This window comes from Dermacentor silvarum, chromosome 5 (genome assembly GCF_013339745.2).
Source record: "Dermacentor silvarum isolate Dsil-2018 chromosome 5, BIME_Dsil_1.4, whole genome shotgun sequence".
NCBI lineage: Eukaryota > Metazoa > Arthropoda > Arachnida > Ixodida > Ixodidae > Dermacentor > Dermacentor silvarum.
In genome coordinates, this window is record NC_051158.1 from 185,979,732 (window position 1) to 185,998,997 (window position 19,266).

At 47.0% G+C, this 19,266-nt stretch overlaps 1 protein-coding gene across 1 annotated transcript in view; it reads right to left on the reverse strand.

Moving 5' to 3' along the window:
- Positions 1–1,047: 1,047 nt before the first annotated feature.
- The window catches only part of LOC119453955 (basic proline-rich protein-like), a 109,545-nt gene continuing 91,326 nt past the window's right edge, over positions 1,048–19,266 (reverse strand). Inside the window, exons 7-9 of the mRNA XM_037715986.2 lie at positions 9,332–9,588; positions 1,337–1,497; positions 1,048–1,276 (exon numbers count right to left, since the gene is read on the reverse strand). Coding sequence (XP_037571914.1) covers positions 1,100–1,276; positions 1,337–1,497; positions 9,332–9,588 — 595 coding nt within the window. The 3' untranslated portion in view covers positions 1,048–1,099. The remainder of the gene's footprint in view (positions 1,277–1,336; positions 1,498–9,331; positions 9,589–19,266) is intronic.

The window sequence follows — 19,266 nt, forward strand, 5'->3', positions numbered from 1 at the left end:
ATTTTAAGGGGATCGGTGTAAGCTTGGTCTTTGTAAGCTAGCTTTCCCACGTTCAGTGTTGCAGTGAATGAAGCCTACTTGCCGTACGCGAACGATGCGATGCGAACGGCTCCCGATAACGCTATCGCGTTCTACTCTTAAAGGCGAAGCTTAAGCGTCTTCCAATTTTTTATAGCGCCCATGCTAAAAACGCTCATGACGCTTATAACGCTTTTACGCTTAGAACGCTTTAACGCTTATAACGCTCATGTTATGTCACTGAGTTAAACGTCCTCACAATAAATAAAATTATCTGGTACAACCACAGCATCGTTATTTATCTATCGCCTACCTAAATACCCAGAATTACATTATGTCATCGGCAGAAATAGTCTTACTAACCCTAACACTACTAAGTTCTCTTTACAAAATAATATTTTACTTCTAAAGCCACCCGGCAACTATGGCAAACTAACTATTGGTTTTGCTAGTGCGAAAATGTGGAATAATTTCCCAGTTCATGTGAAATGTTCACTTATATTATCATAGTACCAGCCGTTCACTTAGAGCTTATATTACTAACTTGTGAACGGCATCTCTCCTCTGGTGTCTTTTTTTTTTGTTGCTTAATATAGCATATTTTTATGCTATCATGTGTAGCAATATGTTTTATTGTCTTAGCATTGTAGAAATTGTGTAACCGTTCTTTGTTGGTTCCTAACCGCAATTCGCGTCATTGTAGTTATATTATTGTTACGTAACTAAGAACAACAGGTCCCACTGCAGTTTATAACTGTGGGACCTCTTTCTGTATACCATCTGCTGTGTATAATTACCGCTAATGAAACAACAAACTTGAGTCTTTATATTTAGAAGCACCCTCGCACTAGCAGAAATCCGTAACTAAGAACAACAGGTCCCACTGCAGTTTATAACTGTGGGACCTCTTTCTGTATACCATCTGCTGTGTATAATTACCGCTAATGAAACAACAAACTTGAGTCTTTATATTTAGAAGCACCCTCGCACTAGCAGAAATCAAGCTAGATTCCAGTACATTGCGCCTCGTGACACTGCATTTCTGTTTATTAGAAGATACTCATTCTGCGTACACAGCTTCTCAGTCTCCCTTGGACAGCACGGACTGTATCCAGGGGATGTGGTCACCGACGCGCAGAAACATGCCGCTGATGCTGGGGCCCATGCTCACGTCCTCCTTGAAGGTTGCCAGGCCAGGACACACATATCGGCCAGTGCCGCTCTTGGGGACGCAGGCCAGGCCTCCACCGGTGCATGACTGGTGGGGCAGCAACACGTTAACACTCCATTTCGCTACGGCCTCGCCGTAGACTCTCACCTGGAATGAGATGACCCCTTGCGGCATGGCGCAGCAGACGTAGTGGTTGTCTAGGTTATAGCTGGATCCCAGCGAGGATTCGGACTTGACCTTTTCTTGGCAGACATCATTGGGCATAGTCGGAACCGGGATCTTGCGCAGCGTGTCGTACCGGTTCACCTCTGCATCGAGTTTCCGGCGTGACAATTATGGCACATTTATTAAAGCACACTTTGAAGCGTTGCTAACAAAATTTGCAGCCATCCCACTCTGTTAATCTGGGCTACCAGCGGAGCTGTAAAATAACTACAGAAAGATCACAAAGACCACCTGCCCATTAATCCCAAACTCGGCACCTCAGTGCGTAAGCCATCGGACGGACATAAAGGGCAAGCGCGACGACGCCAACCACCCCCTCAACGTCATTCAACTGAGGCGGAATGAGCACGTACCCGTTTACCGTGCCGAAAGGCGGCACGGAACTACGCACCTTTCCATAACGCCACATCGCTTGTTAGATGGCTTCTTAGCAACCACCTATCACACAAAATGATCGATGCGCGCTGCGGCCATTAGCGCTCTCTCCGCGCAGCCAAACCAAGCAGCTGGCTAAGTCAGGAGCTGGGGTAGCTGTGAAAACCGCATCACGTTCACGCTTCGCGACTCTCGAACGAAACCAATCACCATCAAATCGTTCTCGAAGCACAGCATGTCGCACGCCGCACAATTGAATCCGAAATGTCTATCCAGAAAGCCTCTCTGAAATTTCGCATATGAACCCTTGTGGTACTCCAAATTAAGGGCGTAGTACCTGCGTCACCGCAATCTTCGCTTCGCAGCACCTGTATTGTTGTCCAGCCCGCCGCTTACGGGCAGCCTATCGGGCACGATCTTCGCTGCCTCTCGCCACCCGTTTCCTTGATTTCCTCTTGCTACGCCAGGTGTCAACACATACCTTACTGGTTTGCTTTGGCTCCTGATAGAGGGCGCGGTAGTTTTGAGGCACGGACATTGAAAATCCAAGGGGGGGGGGGGGTAGAAATATACAACTCCGCTGTAAAATGCATCGCATGACGTAATGTTTACGTCTTCTTTTTTTGTCTTATTCCGCTTCCGAAGAGTGTGGGTGAAAATAGCATTTTAAAGAAGTCATTATCGTCAGCATAGGCCTAGTTACTGCAAAACGAAGACCTCTCCCAGTGCTCTCCAGTTACGAACGTCTTGAGCTATTCCACGCTTTAAAATTTTCTAGTTCTTCACAGCTTGACTACGTTTGCTTTCCTTTGGCACCCATGCTGTTATTCCAAACCCAAACCATACTGGTGTTATAAATACCCAACTACAAGGTAAAAGTTCCCGACGGATTTTCAACGTCACGGCGTCGTCCATAACAATGCGACGCTGGGGGCGACGCTCGCTCGACAGCGAAATCGGTCCATTCCATATCATAGCGCTGACGGCCGAAGTGGCCAGCAAAGCACAAAAGGCGGTCGACGTCGAGCGACACCGCATATCAGACCGCAGGTTATCCGCTCACGGTTTTCCCAACTCGATGTGTTTCTCTTGTTCTCACCTTTAGTCGCTTGCTTCAGTTCGCAAAACTACACATTTTTGCCTCTGCAATTGTCAGCAGAAGCAGCAATCAGTCGACCCGCATGATTATCGAGGCGGAAATGACATACCGGTTAGGTGATACCTGTGTGGCAAAACAATCTATTGCTCTATCTCGCAAGGAGCTAGCCTACTTGCATGATGAAAAGAAAATCTACAGGCTGTGCATTCGTGATGTGGTACAGGATTTTCGCCTTATATATGGTCTGGCGTTTCAAAATAAACTGTTGAAAGTCAGCGCTCGTGTGTTTCATATCTACTTCTCGTTCTCGTCTTGTTGTGCGCTAAAAGCTTCAGTGTCTTACACGTCTGTCTTCTAGTCATTTGTTTCATTGTTTACTGAACTGTCCTTGTCTAGCTTTTCGGGGGAAAATAAACACAGCGCCATGAGAAGAGACGAAACAAGAATCCGCAAAGCTGAATAATTTGTGCGCTAGGTGTACATTCTTCAAACTTTTGAAGATCACGAAAAGCCCAAGCCAGGCAGTAAGACAGGACAAGAGCGCCGACTCCGCTCGTCTGGAAATTACACATTCTGCAACGCCGGTTCCTGCTTCACAGCCTGTTCGCCAGATGGCGCTACGGATAAGGAAAAACTGTGGAGGACAGAGGCGGGCCCAACAAACCGAAGGAGCAGAGGCGCAGGCGGGCCAAGCGAAAAAAAAGAAAGCTCCGGTCTCTCGGTCTCTCTCGTTGGTATAGCAACAGTGCTTGCTTGCCTATCCGTTTTTTCGCCTGCTGCGCGTATGTCCTGACGCCTGTAGCGCACATAGCTCTTGCGGTTCACGTAGTAACGTTAGCAGGGGTGGTATTCTGTAAGAGACCACCTAGTGGACTGTCCATTTCGGCTGTCGCTGATTGGCTGCAGCTGTACAAGCGAATCGGAGACTGGTTAGGGGCACCTACCTCCTCCTCACTCGTGCAGCTCCAGCCAATCAGCAGCAGCCGAAACAGACAGTCCACCAGGTGGACTCTTGCAAAATGCCACCCCAGGAGAAACAAGTCATGTATCATTTTATTTCATTTATTTTATATAGGCCAAATGCAAGGTATTTGCGAGGTGGGCTACGTGGAACTATGCAAGGCACAGGAACAGAAAATAATGGAATTATGGAAACGAAGACGGAAAGGAAAACTAGGCAAATGGTAAGGACATAAAACGGTAGCCCGTGCGTTCTCAAGCAATGACAGACGACCGCGAAAAGAAGCTTTTGATGCAAAGGTGATCATTATGATTCTTTTTATCCGAGCACACATCAAGTGCGGAGATGCTTCGCTTGCTTTTTTTCTCGCGATGCTTTCCGTGTCGCCCGGTTCTCTTGCGAGCAAAACTACCGCGTTCTCAAACATAATAATGCGGAATTCTTGCCAGTGCTTATGCATTTCACAAGGGAAGCTCAGATTATGTGTCTCCATAACTAGGGAAATCTTCGAGGCAAGGCTGAGAATTTACATTGCGGCATGTCTCTGGACATGGAAAGGTCTGCACGGGTAAACTGATCGGCTCCCGTCCCTCCACACTGGCGTCTTCTGGTTCCTCTGGGCATCATTAGGTTGCGCCAGGCACTCCTCAAAAATTGAAGGCTCCGTTTCGAAGTCGAAGTCGAGCCATTTTCCTTGCATTGCTTTTGTGTTCGCTGAAGTACCGATCAAAAATAAGACGCTTCTCGAAGCACATATTTTGTTCGTTGCTTTAAGCGCTCGCTTACTTTCAGGAATTTCTTGTCGCCACTGGTGCAGTAGTAGCTGAAGATCAGACGGCGCCGCGAATAGCAAAAACTTCTCCCGTCCTTTGGCATACCAAGCCGGGAACAAAACACTGTCCTGTTGCTGAGTCTCTTCACGCACAAGTATCAAGATACCTTGTTCGGTCAGGCATGAATAAACATACTGCAGACGTGGTAAACAAAACGTGGAACACGAAAATTCCGAACCTTCACGCCCTCGCATATATTAAGGTGTGAAAAACAAGAACTTCTGTTGTGTCTATTTGTATAGCATTATTTATTGTCTATTTTCTTTAAAGACATGTAAAAATGTTTCACACACGTTCAAAAACAGCGGTACCATATGTTTATTTGCGCTTTTATTATCTGCCTGCATATATTTTTCGCGTTTGATTGCTGTCAAATAGAGATGGCTGAGGTACGGCGGCTAGATGGATAGGTGTGCCGACCGAGCTTAGTTCACCACTTCTCCGCATCATGACGCAGAAGTGGCGCTGCGGACAGTTTAACGGTTCAGCCGCGCGCAACGTCGGCTGCCCTGTGTAGACGAGCAGCATGTTTGATAGTATCGCTGCCTCTGATTTTAGCTTTGAAGTACGCGTTTAGAGCAGTGTTGGCAAAGCCATCATGGGGAATTTGTTATTGTTGTCTAGTCAGAAAACACGATATGCTCAAGTCAATTTTCTAGCGGGGCGATTGATCACATTTATTGGTACAAAACGCGGCACTCCAGCCCATTGCATTAAGGACGTAGATGCATTTTTTCCGTGCATAAAACAATACTGCAATAGTTTTATACGGTATGCGGAAACGTGTTTACGCGATATTGAGCGAGTTCTAATGTTTCAATTTCGAGAAATCCAGCCATTGTGTTTATTGCTGCCTCAGTTACGGTATTTAAATTGTTACGAGAAGAATTAAGTGAATATGGTTCACTGTTTGGTTGCAATAAAATAAAGCAATACGTCTTGGACTAGATTCATGAATGTATTTAAAATACAGAAAAAGCTCTCGTAATTTGAGTCAGCAGACGCACCAACATAAATAGCCTAGCGCCAGCAAGGTCGCATCGTTGGTCCACCACATCATAACATTATTCACAGCACACGTCTCCGGTTCACGTGATCCCTCTTCTCCCTGTTGCTTTCGCGCGCCATGTTCTTGCCCTTGACAAGGAAGTAAAGGCGTGTAATTGAATGGAAATGAACAACATTGTTTGCGAGCTCTTTCTTGTGTCGCTCACAGCAAATTAAATTCTGAGGATTCATCTGTAGAAAGGAGGCAAAGTGGACGATCCTTCGCAACTCATTTAAACTGAAGCACTGCTTGAAGGCGTCTTCTAGCGATCCTACCAGTTTGATTAGTGCTTCAGGAAGGAGCATCAGCCCTGACCTACTCATGTGCAGCGTAAGGGGCGACTCGGGAGGAGGAGCTGATTCTGTTGAATTCAGTAATGTCCCTAAGCAGTCGGAGTACTTGGTTCTTTGCAGGAACTCGCTTGCTACATAGACTGCTATATAGAATATCAGCCTAGAGTCACTTTTCCCTGTAGAATCGCAGCGGTGCTCGATATCGCAGGTGCTGAGCACCTCATGTGCGGTTTGCAAATTTCCATCGACTCTTCAGAGCTCCTTGACATAAAATAATTCAGAAAGAGCGAGGATCGCATAAATTGTTTTCAATGTTGAGAAAACGGCACCTGACAACGGCGGTTCAGCGTTTCACCTAAATGCAATTTACGAGTGAAAAAAAAAGCTATAAATGCCATCGGAATTGAAATAAGCATTCCATTTTGCATATTCCAGACGCAGATAGTGACAGTTTCTTCGTAAGTTGAGTGACGCTGATTTTGTTGCAGCCACTTACGGCGCCACATGCAGTTCGCGGTGGTTTTGCTGGCCAACGGCGAGATGTCACACAGATCTCCTTGCGGCACAGCGACGTGGCCACTCAGCGATCACGGCTACGCTCTGGCGACGCCGATATCATCGCTAAGCCTTTTCCGGTTCACTTGGAACAGAACGAACCCCCGACGCTCCCAAGCAGCAATGTTTCGCTACCGTTGTTGCCGCGCCAAGAAGCCTGCCGATATTTGCAGCGCGATGAGAGCACGGCTGAGCCGACTATAGCTGTGCGCCGTCGGTTCACTGCAGCTTGTATCGGAACTCTCGTTGATGCTAAACCGGGTTTTATTGCCATAGCCATTATATGGACACACTGAACGCATTTCTGCCGTCGCCGCGATTTCCGTATTAAGTCCCCTCCGCGCGCGGTGGTGATTTATGTGCGAGTGATCGCGGCTCAACCTCGCGCGCGCCGTTGCGCGCATCTGGCTCCGGGAGGGAGCGCGGAAACGACTGCAACTCCAAAGCGGCGAGGGCTTCGTGCACAGGGAACCACGCCGCCTTGCATTGATGGCAAATCTATCGATGCGTTACACTTGGGCGGCACTTCTTAAAAACATCACATTGCTGACTTACCATCGCACATTGCAACTGAGCGTGACCTTACTAAAAATTATTGCGCAGTCATGCAATATATTATTCTACTTCAGTCCATGCTATGCATCCATATTTTGGTCGCACACTTGCGTGCTTTATTTATTTGTTGTTCGCACACCTATGTTATCTGTTGTATAATTACATCTTGCCATATAACCCGGTAGCTTTCTGTTTTGGTGCAGCTGTTATCATCTGTAATCATTTCCCTATATCTTCCTACATTTGCTTTATTTGTAAACCACTGCTTTGTTGTATGCCCTCTCCCATACGATACCCTCCGACGAGGGCGTTTACGTGTTTTCTGAATAAATAAATAAATAAATAAATAAATAAATAAATAAATAAATAAATAAATAAATAAATAAATAAATAAATAAATAAATAAATAAATAAATAAATTGAACATATATATACCGCATCTCCCCCTGCCCAAACATGTAAGCTCGCTAAGGCAGTTCAAAAGATTCGAGAGCATCATTTTGAAATCATGATTCTCCAGACACTGCGACGGAGAAGAGTGCGAGTCATTTCTAATACACAAGTGCAACACACTTTCTGGCCGAATTAATGTGGTGTATAAGATGACAACTAGCACGAACATGTTTCCAAAATATAGCTTTGTTTTCTTTTTTCACCTATGATTTCCTCTTTCTCTTTTATAATACTACTTGTACGCCAATAAAAAAAATTCTTCATCTCAACTTTTCCATATCCTTACTATCAGTTATATTTTCTTTGTTCATTACAACGGCGGACGCGCTTAAAACCCAATCTGCAATGACTAACGGCGCCACACCGCACTTATCGATTTTCAAGTATATATTGACGCAATAGCATTAAGGGCCCCGTGTCGCAGAAAATCCGCTGTAGGCATTAGCGTCCCGTGAGTGAAAATTACCGTATGTGCCTAAGTGTGAGCGAAAATTACCTATACGGTGCTAAATTTCTTCTTCGATCACCAATGTTGCCCGTACCTTATATTACATTCTTTGACAGCCCACAAACAAATCTCATTAAACACCGACAGCGCATGCCTTTTATATTAAATTTTCTCTCACTGAAATATGAAAAGTGCGAAACAATAACAGAAGACACGCAAGAGGCTGCGTTTCAACCAGAAACTTGCTTTCATGCATAGCGTTCCCCGCCAGCGTTTGCCGGTAACCATTACGGTTACATGAGCTGCAGTTGCCGGGAAGCGGGAGAAGCAGTCAGGGATCTTTGAATGCTATCGCTTTCCACTCTTAAAGGCGAACCTTAAGCGCATTCCAAATTTTTGGCACGGGCTGTAACCGCCCCGTGCTGTAATATTTCTTTTTTTGGAATTATTTATTAAGCGTTGTTCTGATATTCCGTGATTTCTAATTATTTTTTATGGTTTGTTATTGTTCAATGCACATCAATTTTGTGTAAAGTGTAGCATACACACAATTACCGCATCCTACTTAAGGATGCGGTATATATATATATATATATATATATATATATATATATATATATATATATATATATATATAGTCATGCAGCTAAGCAGGGCGCATGGTGGTCGCAATATGGGTGTGTGTGACTGTCGTCGACCTTTTGTTAATAGTCCAGCTCGACGACACTATACTCCTTAAAGCATTGTATCTGCATTGTAGGAGTATTAAAACAAATCCCACCACGGTAATATTTCTGGAAAATGCTTCAAACAGCGCCATAATCTTACAAACAAGGAACGATCTGCCTAAAAAGATTTCCCTCCTTCTTTTGTGCTAGCACAGCAACAATTCATCATCTGACAGGCTGTTAAAGTGAGAGAAGTCAGAACCGTGTAGTTTAGTTTTCCCCTACGTGTGGCCCACCGACGAATATTTCACGATAGCTTTTTTTTTCGTTTGTTCAAAGCAGATAGGTCATTCGATAGGACAGGATAGGCTAAAGCCGATAGGGCCTAACTGCAGTCAACGCACATAATGTAATTTTTGATCAAGTTGATCCCATCACATTCCCAATGAAACTGTTCTGTCGTATATGATGGCGCTTCCTGTCTGACATCCTCGTGCCAAGATTATCGCAGCTTTGGAATGATCACCATCTTTGTGAGCTGCTGATCGCAAGAAGGGTTTGTCTTAAAACTGCACTAACGTGGCCCGGTGATATAAAAAAATCCAGTCACTCTGCGGCTTTGCACTCACTCAGAGCGCTGTTCGGCCAGCCGGTAGCGAAACAGTCGTAATCGTCGAGTGAGGTGGCGTCGTTCTCGGCCAGACAGATTGGGTGCACGTCATCGTCCAGAGTGGCCTCCCTGTCCAGCGTGATAATGGCCAGATTGGCGGCCGGCGAGTCGCTCGAGTACGATGGGTGCATGGTGATCGCGTGCACGCCGTAGGTGTTCCGCTCGCCGTTCTTGAGCAGGTTGCCCAGCTGCACCACTAGGGCGTCCGGAGTGCCCCTGCATCAGGTGATCGTACCGAAGAATGAAACTTCCCGTCACATTTAGCAGAGCGAAGACGCGCCAGCGCACATGCATGTCTGATTCGCAAGAGCATTAGATCCAGTGGCGGCCACGTTTGATGCTTCGATCAAGCGCAGCATGCTAGCAACTTACTCGTTTAGCACAGCACACGCAGAACAAAATTCATGGCAAATACGCAGCCGTCAACTCCCCCAAATAAGTGGAGTATAGTCAGTAATTGTAAAAAGAACCTGCGCGATAAAAGATGACGGCGATATTATACTGGAAAAGCTTGTGAACCAGGCTTCATGACTTCGTCCACATTAAACTTGCAAAAACGTGTATATTATTTGGATAAGAGAGGTAGTGTTACATATTTGGAATTATAGCTGCAGAGCGTGAAAAAGCACGAAGGGTAGTATGAGCGCTGACTTGACATTGATTGCACACAAGAGTTAACGAGAGAAGCGAGAATGCAGGTGTCAGCCGATTTGATAAGGCGCCGCGGTTTCTTGAGGCGTAGTACTAAACTAACACAAGTAGGAGTCTAGTCCAGAGAAATGGCGACACGTGCGTTAGCCAATCATCGGTGACTCGATTTTCAAGAGGGAAGAGAACCTGTGTTACCCACTCAACCCTTGGCTGGCACGTGTTTCGCTGCTCCTCTTTTCACTCGTGTGTGCAATTTCTGTTTCAAGTTCGCCCTCGTTTCCTTTTCTTCTTTCTTGGTGTGCAGATATAACACGAAGTCGTACTAACTCGGTCAAACTTCCGCGCTTCCAAGTCGAAATATTATACGCCCATTAGCTTGCGTTCGTTATTCCACAAAATATTCGCAAGGTCATTTGTAATATAATTAGGGCAACACTTGAAATAAATAATCTCCAAGTGTCTTTAGTAGGAGATATAGAAAACTGGATCACATCGAAGTTATCAACCATGCAATCAAGAAATCTGCTGAATATAACCAGCCTGCCTAGTATGGCTTTCATATGTTAAGAAATGCGGTTCTATGCAGGCATAGCGTTAGTACGGATTAGAAAACGAATATGTGCATGTCTTATAAAATATCTACAATTCATCACAATTGAAAAATATCAATTAAAATGCATCCCCCTTTAACTAAGGAGACAGGGAGCGAAGCAGGGAGACGGGCACACAATCTCTCCTATATGGTATTGATTGCATGCTGAAAAGAAGCACTCAAGCTGCTATAAAATGAGGAGAATTGCGTGTAAAGATTAACGGGGAGTGCCTCTGCAGTCTACGGTTTCTGATTAGTCGATATAACGAACTTCAATATAACGAATTTCTCGGTATACTGAAGTATTTATTGTTTATTACTTCTTGTCATAGAACACCATATCATTAGAACCTCAATATAACGACCTTAATATAACGAAATTCACTGCCACCTTTAAGGAATACCGATACAATAGACAGTTTTAGTTTCACGTACGTAGAAGGGCTGCGTGCGTCAAGTTGTTGCGGGAAAAAAGTGCGCATGCGCCGAATGTAGGGAGCCTCGTCGAGTCTCACGTGCGCACGTTAAATCCGTGTCCTTGCATTGGGCACCCCACGCAAGTGACGGGCTCGCGCGAGAGCTTGATGAGCCGAGAGCAGTACCAAGATGGCATTCGACCGTGCCGATGGTGCGTTGGCTCCGATTGCGGCTCGTCTTGAGGGAACTTGGCTGGAGTAACGTTCATGTATGCCAGCAGAAATCGGATTGGAGTGCATACGACACAAATTGCCAAGTCCTGACTGGGAGCTTACCACTGTCTTCGGAAAGAAAAGTGTACAATCATTGCATTCTACCGGTGCTAACATATGGGGCAGAAACTTGGAGTTTAACAACGAAGCTCGAGAACAAGTTAAGGACCGCACAAAGAGCGATGAAACGAAAAATGTTAGGCCTAACGTTGAGAGACAGGAAGAGAGCGGTGTGGATCAGAGAGCAAACAGGGATAACCGATATTCTAGCTGACAATAAGAGAAAGCTGGGCAGGCCATGTAATGCGTAGGGTAGATAACCGGTGGACTATTAGAGTTACAGAATGGGTGCCAAGAGAAGGGAAGCGCAGTCGAGGACGGCAGAAAAGTAGGTAGGGTGATGAAGTTATGAAATTTGCGGGCCCAAGTTGGAATCAGCTAGCGCAATTGGAGATCGCAGGGAGAGGCCTCCGTCCTGCAGTGGGCATAAATATAGGCTGATGATGATGATCATGCCAGCAGAGGGCGCCACTAGACATGCGAAAGCAACGGTCTATATGTTGGCGAGGCCTCCACCCACAGACAGCTGCGTACACGAAAAAAAATTTACGCAGGAACTCCTCTGAGAGTTGTCTACGTATGTGTAAGCATGGTGCCACTCGCTATCTTCACGCAGCCCGGTGTCATTATCAATTTTATGAAACTTGATCCGACCAGTCTAAACGACAGCGACGTGAACTGCCGCTGACGGCGGCGCAAGGTGAATTGATGACGCAAGCAAACTACTGCAGGTGGCGGCGGCAGATGCGCTGATGAGGCTCCGTTGATTATAAGCCGTTATCGCTGTTTAGAGCCTCATCCATCCGCTTCGAACCATTCTGAACCGTTATCAATCGCACTCCGGTGGCAGGCTGCATCTGACGCGGCCGCGAGGGCCGCAACTGCGATGGCGACAGACAGCGCAGACTGTTGACAGCTTCTTGTGCTCTGTGTCCTCGCCGTGTAGCTCGCGTTGAAGCCAGATGCAGCACGAAGGTGAGTTCAGTCACTGCTGCGGGCGCTATCTTGAAAAGTATCGTTTTACGGGACGGACGGACGGACGGTTTTTCTCGTTGGGTAAGCATAGCATTTATGCATTTAATATAAGCATCTCACGCATAACGCACGTAGAACTCGACGAAGCTTCTGCGTACATGACACTAAAACAAAAATGCGCGCATGTGCAGCCCAGGCGCACTGCAAAGAGTGGGCGTGGCATCATGTGCGCTGCCTTCCCGTTTACGCTTACGGAATATCCAGTTTCGGAGACGCGTTGAAGCGAGAGGCACACGAAGCATTCGCTCCCCACTGCCGGCGCTTTTCATGCACTCCTGCGGGCAACACTATCAGCCGCGAGGGCAAAGTGGACGCGAAAGCGTGGCTGGCTTCGCTTCGTGCGAAGACATCTTTTCACCGGCTCTCATATTGAACAAAGTGATTTTTTTCCTCATTCAGATTTGTTTTTCCCGGTTGCACGATAATTTGAAGACATTGTGGGCCCTGCCACGTAGAAAAAATAAATCCTTGATCCTACTTAATTGTATAAAAGGTTGAGTTTCAATATAACCAAACTTTGATATGACGAAATTGCTGATTTTAGGGTCTTTGTTATATCGAAGTTTAGTTGTACTTTGTAATGTTGTGCAACCCAGAAGATGACAACTTGCAAGAAATTATTGAACATATAATTGCTATAGCAATGTTGTTTTTCTTGCGTCTAACTTCTTTTGTGACGTCTGCGCTTTATTAAACCTCTCTTTCCTTAGCATCTCCTGGGGACGTCATTAAATCCTTCAGAGCAGTTGAGTCCAAGAAATTTTGTGATGGTAACAGGCAGGTAAAGTCATTTGAGTCTTGAAAGGCGTCTATGCGGCACGTATGGAAGGAGGCGTTATATGTTTTCACACATTTGAGCGCACTAGCCATAACGCATTTTGCATGACATATACGGTAACGAAACCACCTGTACATGCCACAACCTTAAGTGATGTATCCCTGTCGCACCTATGATCGTTTAGGCATCGGGAAACGTAAATCCACTCTATTAGAGCGAAGCTTTATATCGCTGGGCGAAACGAAAAAGCGTCTGTCCGTCTCCTGTCCGCACAAAGCTATCATCATCAACAGTGGCTCGAGCATCGTCGCCGTCTTCCACAGCTGGCTCCGTTGCCGCTCATCATTCCAGCGTAGAATTTCACTTCTGTCACGAGAGCGCTCATGACGCGGCGTCGCAGCCAATGGGAACTTAGGTGCCATTTCGCTGCTACAGACGCCGCCGACTCTTTCGCTCTATGGGTCATTTGACGCTCTCGCATCAAAAGGATTGATAAAGTTTGGTGGTGCCTGACAGCTTGATCGTTTCCCGGCAGCATCTTAGTGACATGAGATGAGCGAATGCAGAGACAGCACCCTGCTTATTGTTTTTGGGCGCTCGTAGGTTAAGCGAGCAGCAGGCGGCCACAAATGAGCCACATGTGCTGTAGACAAATCACGAAAGAAGCGTTTCGTGCCTTTTGCATACCGCGCAGGAAGCTGAAAATGGGGAGGTGACATAAGGGGAACAAATCGAAACATCTATATGTAGTAAAACGCGAGTTCAAGCATTACGGCGTTTGAAGGAAAGAAATCGCAGCAGGATTACTTTCATCGACATTTATTCTGTCCACATCTTCTATTCCGCTTAGTGTACATTCCTACGAAAGCAAGCGATTTGTTCAAGCCAAAGTCTCAGGGCGAAGAATAAGACAGAAAATTGAAATAACCGTTATTATATAGTACCACTAGTCATTTTAGTGCTCAGCTACGGTTCATCAAGGCATGTTTCAGATAGAAATGAATTTTGTACATTTTCTTTTCAGTCATATATCGCAATTCATAGCTATGTTCAACAAAACAAAGGCTAGTTGGTATTGCATGTTAATAGTTTTAGCGCAAAGAAACGCACGACAAGAGAGAAGGCACACAGGACACAGCGCTACAAACAACTGATGATTTATTGCACTTGGTCACAGTAGCGTGTCTTCTATGTCGACGACGAAGACAACGATGGGAGCTTTAGTAGGCTTGGTCTCGTGCGTCGGTATAGCGGTGATTAGAAGACGGTTCAACTACTATAACAAGCTGTTTTTGTTAGACGTGTCCTCGTCTCTTCGTTCCACCGTGACACTGGTGCTCCGGACCCCTCCTGCCCGGACACACTGTCGCCCGTTGCGACGCCTGTGCATTGTTTCAGTCGTCGGTTGCAATTTCCTTAAGCCGGAGCTCACCCCCCGGCAGGAACCTTCGTCCAGACGCTACCCACCGCCGCCATGACCGACGCTAGCCCGCCGCACTATCCCGAAAGCATCCGTTCGTCCAGCCCTCCACAGTTTTCATCCACGGATTCTGGATCGCTTTTATGGTGGTGCCTTTGAAGACGTCGAAGACTGGTTTGACTAGTTTGAGCGCGTCGCCAAGATCTGTGAGTGGAGTTCGAAACAAAAGCTCACCAATGTCCATTTTTCTCTTATGGTAGCGCACGTACGTGGTACGAAAACCGAGAAGCCAATCTATCGACGTGGAGCGACTTCCGCCAGCAGCTCCTTGACACCTGTGCGAGTGTTGACCGACGGGACAACGTCTACCCAGATGCCATGGCAGGATTCCGACGTGGCCGCTCGTCGATTGATAATGTCGTCGACTTGGTTACCTATGTTCAGCACCAAAAAAAAAAAGGGTGTAAACGTCTGTGCGCTTCTTTGTTCCTCGACGTCAAGGGTGCGTACGACAACGTTACACATGAAGCCATTCTCGCCGCTCTCGAAGAGGTAGGCCTCGGTGGTCGTATGTTCCGAAGGATACATAGCTATCTCTCTATGCGATCTTTCTTCGTGAGCACCGAGGACGGCCGCACTTATTTGCATTGCACCTACTGTGGCGTCCCCCAAGGTGGCGTACTGAGCCCTACGTTCTTTAACCTTACGCTGATTGGTCTCCTTCATTACCTTCCAAACACAGTTAAATTATCAATGTACGCGGACGACATATGCGTTTGGGCGTCCGAAGTGACACGCGTACAGCTGCGCGCCAGGCTCCAAAAAGCTGCCACTCAGACTACACACTACCTCCGAAATCAAGGCTTGGAGATTTCATCTGATAAATGTGCACTTGTGGCATTTACGCATAAACCTATGACGCACTACAGTGTATTAATCAATGGGCAGATGATACCATTTGTACGGTCATACAAATTCCTGGGTGTCATAATTGACAGAGACGTCTCATGGAGCCCGCTTTTTCATGTTGTACATGAAAAAGCGGTTGACAGGCATCTATCACCTTTTGAAATTCTTCGCTGGAAAGACCTGGGCAATGTCGACAAGCGCTATGCTTCGACTACGTAGAGTACTTCTTTTTCTCGGCTTCTTGCGGTACAGCTTGCCAGCATTGACTAACGCAAGTACAACAAGCCTACGTACTATACAAAGTGTGCAGGCCCAGGCGCTCCGGATTTGTCTAGCTCTTCCTCGAAGTGCGTCAACGGCGGCAACTATTGCAATCACCAGAGACCACCTCATAAAGACCCACATCGCAGTTGAAGCAATAAGAATGCACGTAAGGCACCTTGCACGGACTCCTTGCCACCATCTAGCCTCTCTACCTGCGGAGAGACCACACGCCTCATTCTGCGGAATGGTATCGGCACATCGTGCCGATACCATTCACACCTTCACACCTGCCGCGAGACCTTCCACTCCTCCTTGGTGCCTCATTCAGCCAACGATCAATCTGACAGTACCTGGCGTCCGGAAAAAAGCATATATGTCATCACCGGCTCTCAAACAGCTTACCTTACTCCTATTATATGAAAAGTACGGAATTACACCCACATATACACCGACGGCTCCGTCTTGCAGAACAGCTCTACCGCCGCTGTCGTTATTCCAGAAAAAGCCACCACTATCAAAATGAAAACATCTCACTTGACAACGTCGACGGCAGCAGAACTCGCAGCGCTTCGAGCGAACCAACACACAATGGCGAACCAACACACAAATGGTCCGTTTTCTATGACTCGAAGACGGCACTGCAGAGTTTACTGTCAGCCTTACGGCGCGGTCCACTGCAGGAACAACTGGTTTTCGAAATCACAGAGGCCATACACCACCTGACTGAGAAAGGACACGAAATAATGTTTCAGTGGCTGCCAAGTCACTGTGGAATCATTGGCAATGAACGTGCCGATCAAGCTGCTCGATCGGCTCATGAAGAAGACAACTGCCTCCTACTTGCACGCCAATGCACTTCATCAGACTGGAATAAACCACATTTTATGCACGCCCGATTATGTACCTTGGATCCAACCTTACGCCTTCAACTTCCCCCAAGACTTCACCGAAAAGATGCGACCCTTCTGTGTAGGCTATGGTTGGGCGTCGCGTTCACCAATACCTACGCGTTCCGCATAGGGATGGCCGACAGTGCAGCATGTGACAATTGTGGAGACGCAGAAACGATCCATCATGTTCTTTGTCAGTGCCCACAATACAGTCTGCAGAGACAATCGCTTTCCGTCGTGCTGAACCAGTTGGACGACTAGCCTTTATCGGAAGAAAGAATTCTGCAACATCGACGCGACTCAACATCGCATCTTCTAGAAGGCCGTGCAAGCGCTTCTGCGCTTCCTGAAGTCCACTGGCCTGTGTTAACGTCTATGATTGGAACGCCTCTTCTGTTACCTATGCCTGTTTCTTTTTTGTGTGCTTTTTTTCGCTCTCTCTCTCTCTTTGCACTCTCTCCAACCCCTTTATCCCCCATCCCAGTGTAGGGTAGCAAACCGGAAACTCACTTCTGCTTAACCTCCCTGCCTTCCCTCTCTCGCTTGCTCTCTCTCTCTCGACCGACGGGACCGTGCCCTGCAGCTAATTGAGTTACGGGTTCAGAAACCCACCGAAACCGTCGCAATGTTCGCCGAAGACATGGCCCGTCTGTGTCGTAGAGCCGTCCCAAACATGACAGATGATAAGAAGTTACGTTACCTCATGCGTGGCGTGAAAGAGCAGTTATTCGCCGGACTGGTGAGCAATCCACCAAGTACCGTGGCTGATTTTATTAAGGAAGCTACTGCTATTGAGCGAGCACTGCATCAACAATACAGGCAGTATGATCGCTTGTCCAGCTGCAACGCGGTCAACGCCGCCGATATAACTGTTGACACTCAGAGCTCTCGGCGTGAGCTGATACGGGAAATTGTTCGCGAAGAAATTCAGAAGCTCGCGACTCCGACAGCGGAACCACCAGTGGTGTCTGTCACCGAAATCATATGTGCCGAAATCAGGCAAGCGTTCTCGTCTCCGAACCTTAGTCCCGAGCCGCATCCCACGAACTACGCCGCCGCTGTCCAACGTCCACCACCTGTTATGTCGATACCGCCATACCACCAGCAGTTGACTACCGCACCTTGCCCACCTCAGGAAGAGCCTCCGAGACGTCCGCAGTTTGGGACAACAGAAATATGGCACACTGTGGATCGGCACCCACTCTGTTTTAACTGCGGCAATGTAGGTCACATTTCCCGCCACTGCTGACATCACGACACACCGTTTCGCCCTCTCCGCCCATGTTATGACGGTCGACGTGCCAACTACGACTACTCGCTACGCCGCCAAGCTTTTTTTCAAAGGCCTCCAGCCACCCGCTCCCATTTTGACGATCGCCGAGCCAATGACGAGGCGTCGCTGCCGAATCACCAGGCGGACATGGGCCACCGGTAGCGCTCTCCGTCTCTTACGCATTCGCCGGCACCAATACGCCGCACTTTCACTGACCTCAGGGGCAGGAGGTACTGTACAGAGGCACTGTACAATAAAAGACGGAAAGGGAGTGTAACGTCACCACAGCATAACAGATCGCTTAACAGCATAACAAGCCACCACTAACGTGAAAAGAACAGCACCTCCTTTTCTGACAATGCGACAGATGGGCAGCTCACCTAATCTTTATGTTCATTTCAAACGCCTTTACAATTTCCATTGTCACTTGATCTGAATGTCTGGCCATCACTTTATTCTTTTTAAACAAAGGTTTGCAGCCATGCAAACCTTTGCATGGCTGCAACCTTTGCATGGCTGCAAACCTTTGCATGGCTGCAAACCTTTGCATGGCTCTTGGAGCATGCCGTGTGCAGCAAGATGACCGGTTACTGCCAGTTTGTCAACATTGTTTGAGTGCTCTCGCAGACGATCATTACTTTGCCCCAAATATTCCTTCCCGCATGACAATGTAATTCAGTAGACTAAGCCTTCCACATATGGGAAGACAAATAAGCATTGCGTTTCTGCTTGGGATTATTAACTTTCGCGCAGAAGCTAGAAAATTTTCGTGGGGCCAAAAAAACAACGTCCATTACAACTCTCCCTGCAATCTTCTTCAGATTGTGGTCGACTTTGTGTAGATACGGCAATACGACCACATTATTACTTCTGCAAAACGGCATCAGGACTATCAGTTTTACTTTTTCCTAACATGCTGCCAGCCACCGAAGTCAGCAACTGCACAAGGCAGCCAGCTGCACAGAGTCACGAAACCTGGTTATGAAATTTTTTTTGTACAAGATGCTGGCAAGATTTCAGAGGAGCATTTTTAAAACACGGGATGATGATGCCCTTTTTAACTAGTTTCGAGTGCACTGGTGCGTATGGAAGAAGGGGATTCTTTCCTCTTGGCTAATAACACCAACAAGTATGAGTGCTTAAGACATGAAGGGCGAGGTCTAAGAACCTAATGCGAAGAGTGATGAAACAGCGGAGCTGGTGGCTTCAACTTGGCTTTTACTTCCAGATGAGTTCTCTTCGTGCCGTTGCCGCGACGACGCCTCCCTCACTCGAAACTCGGGGATTTCACGTCGCTTCGCCTCGGCTTCCCTTGCTCGGAACTCTAGGTCGG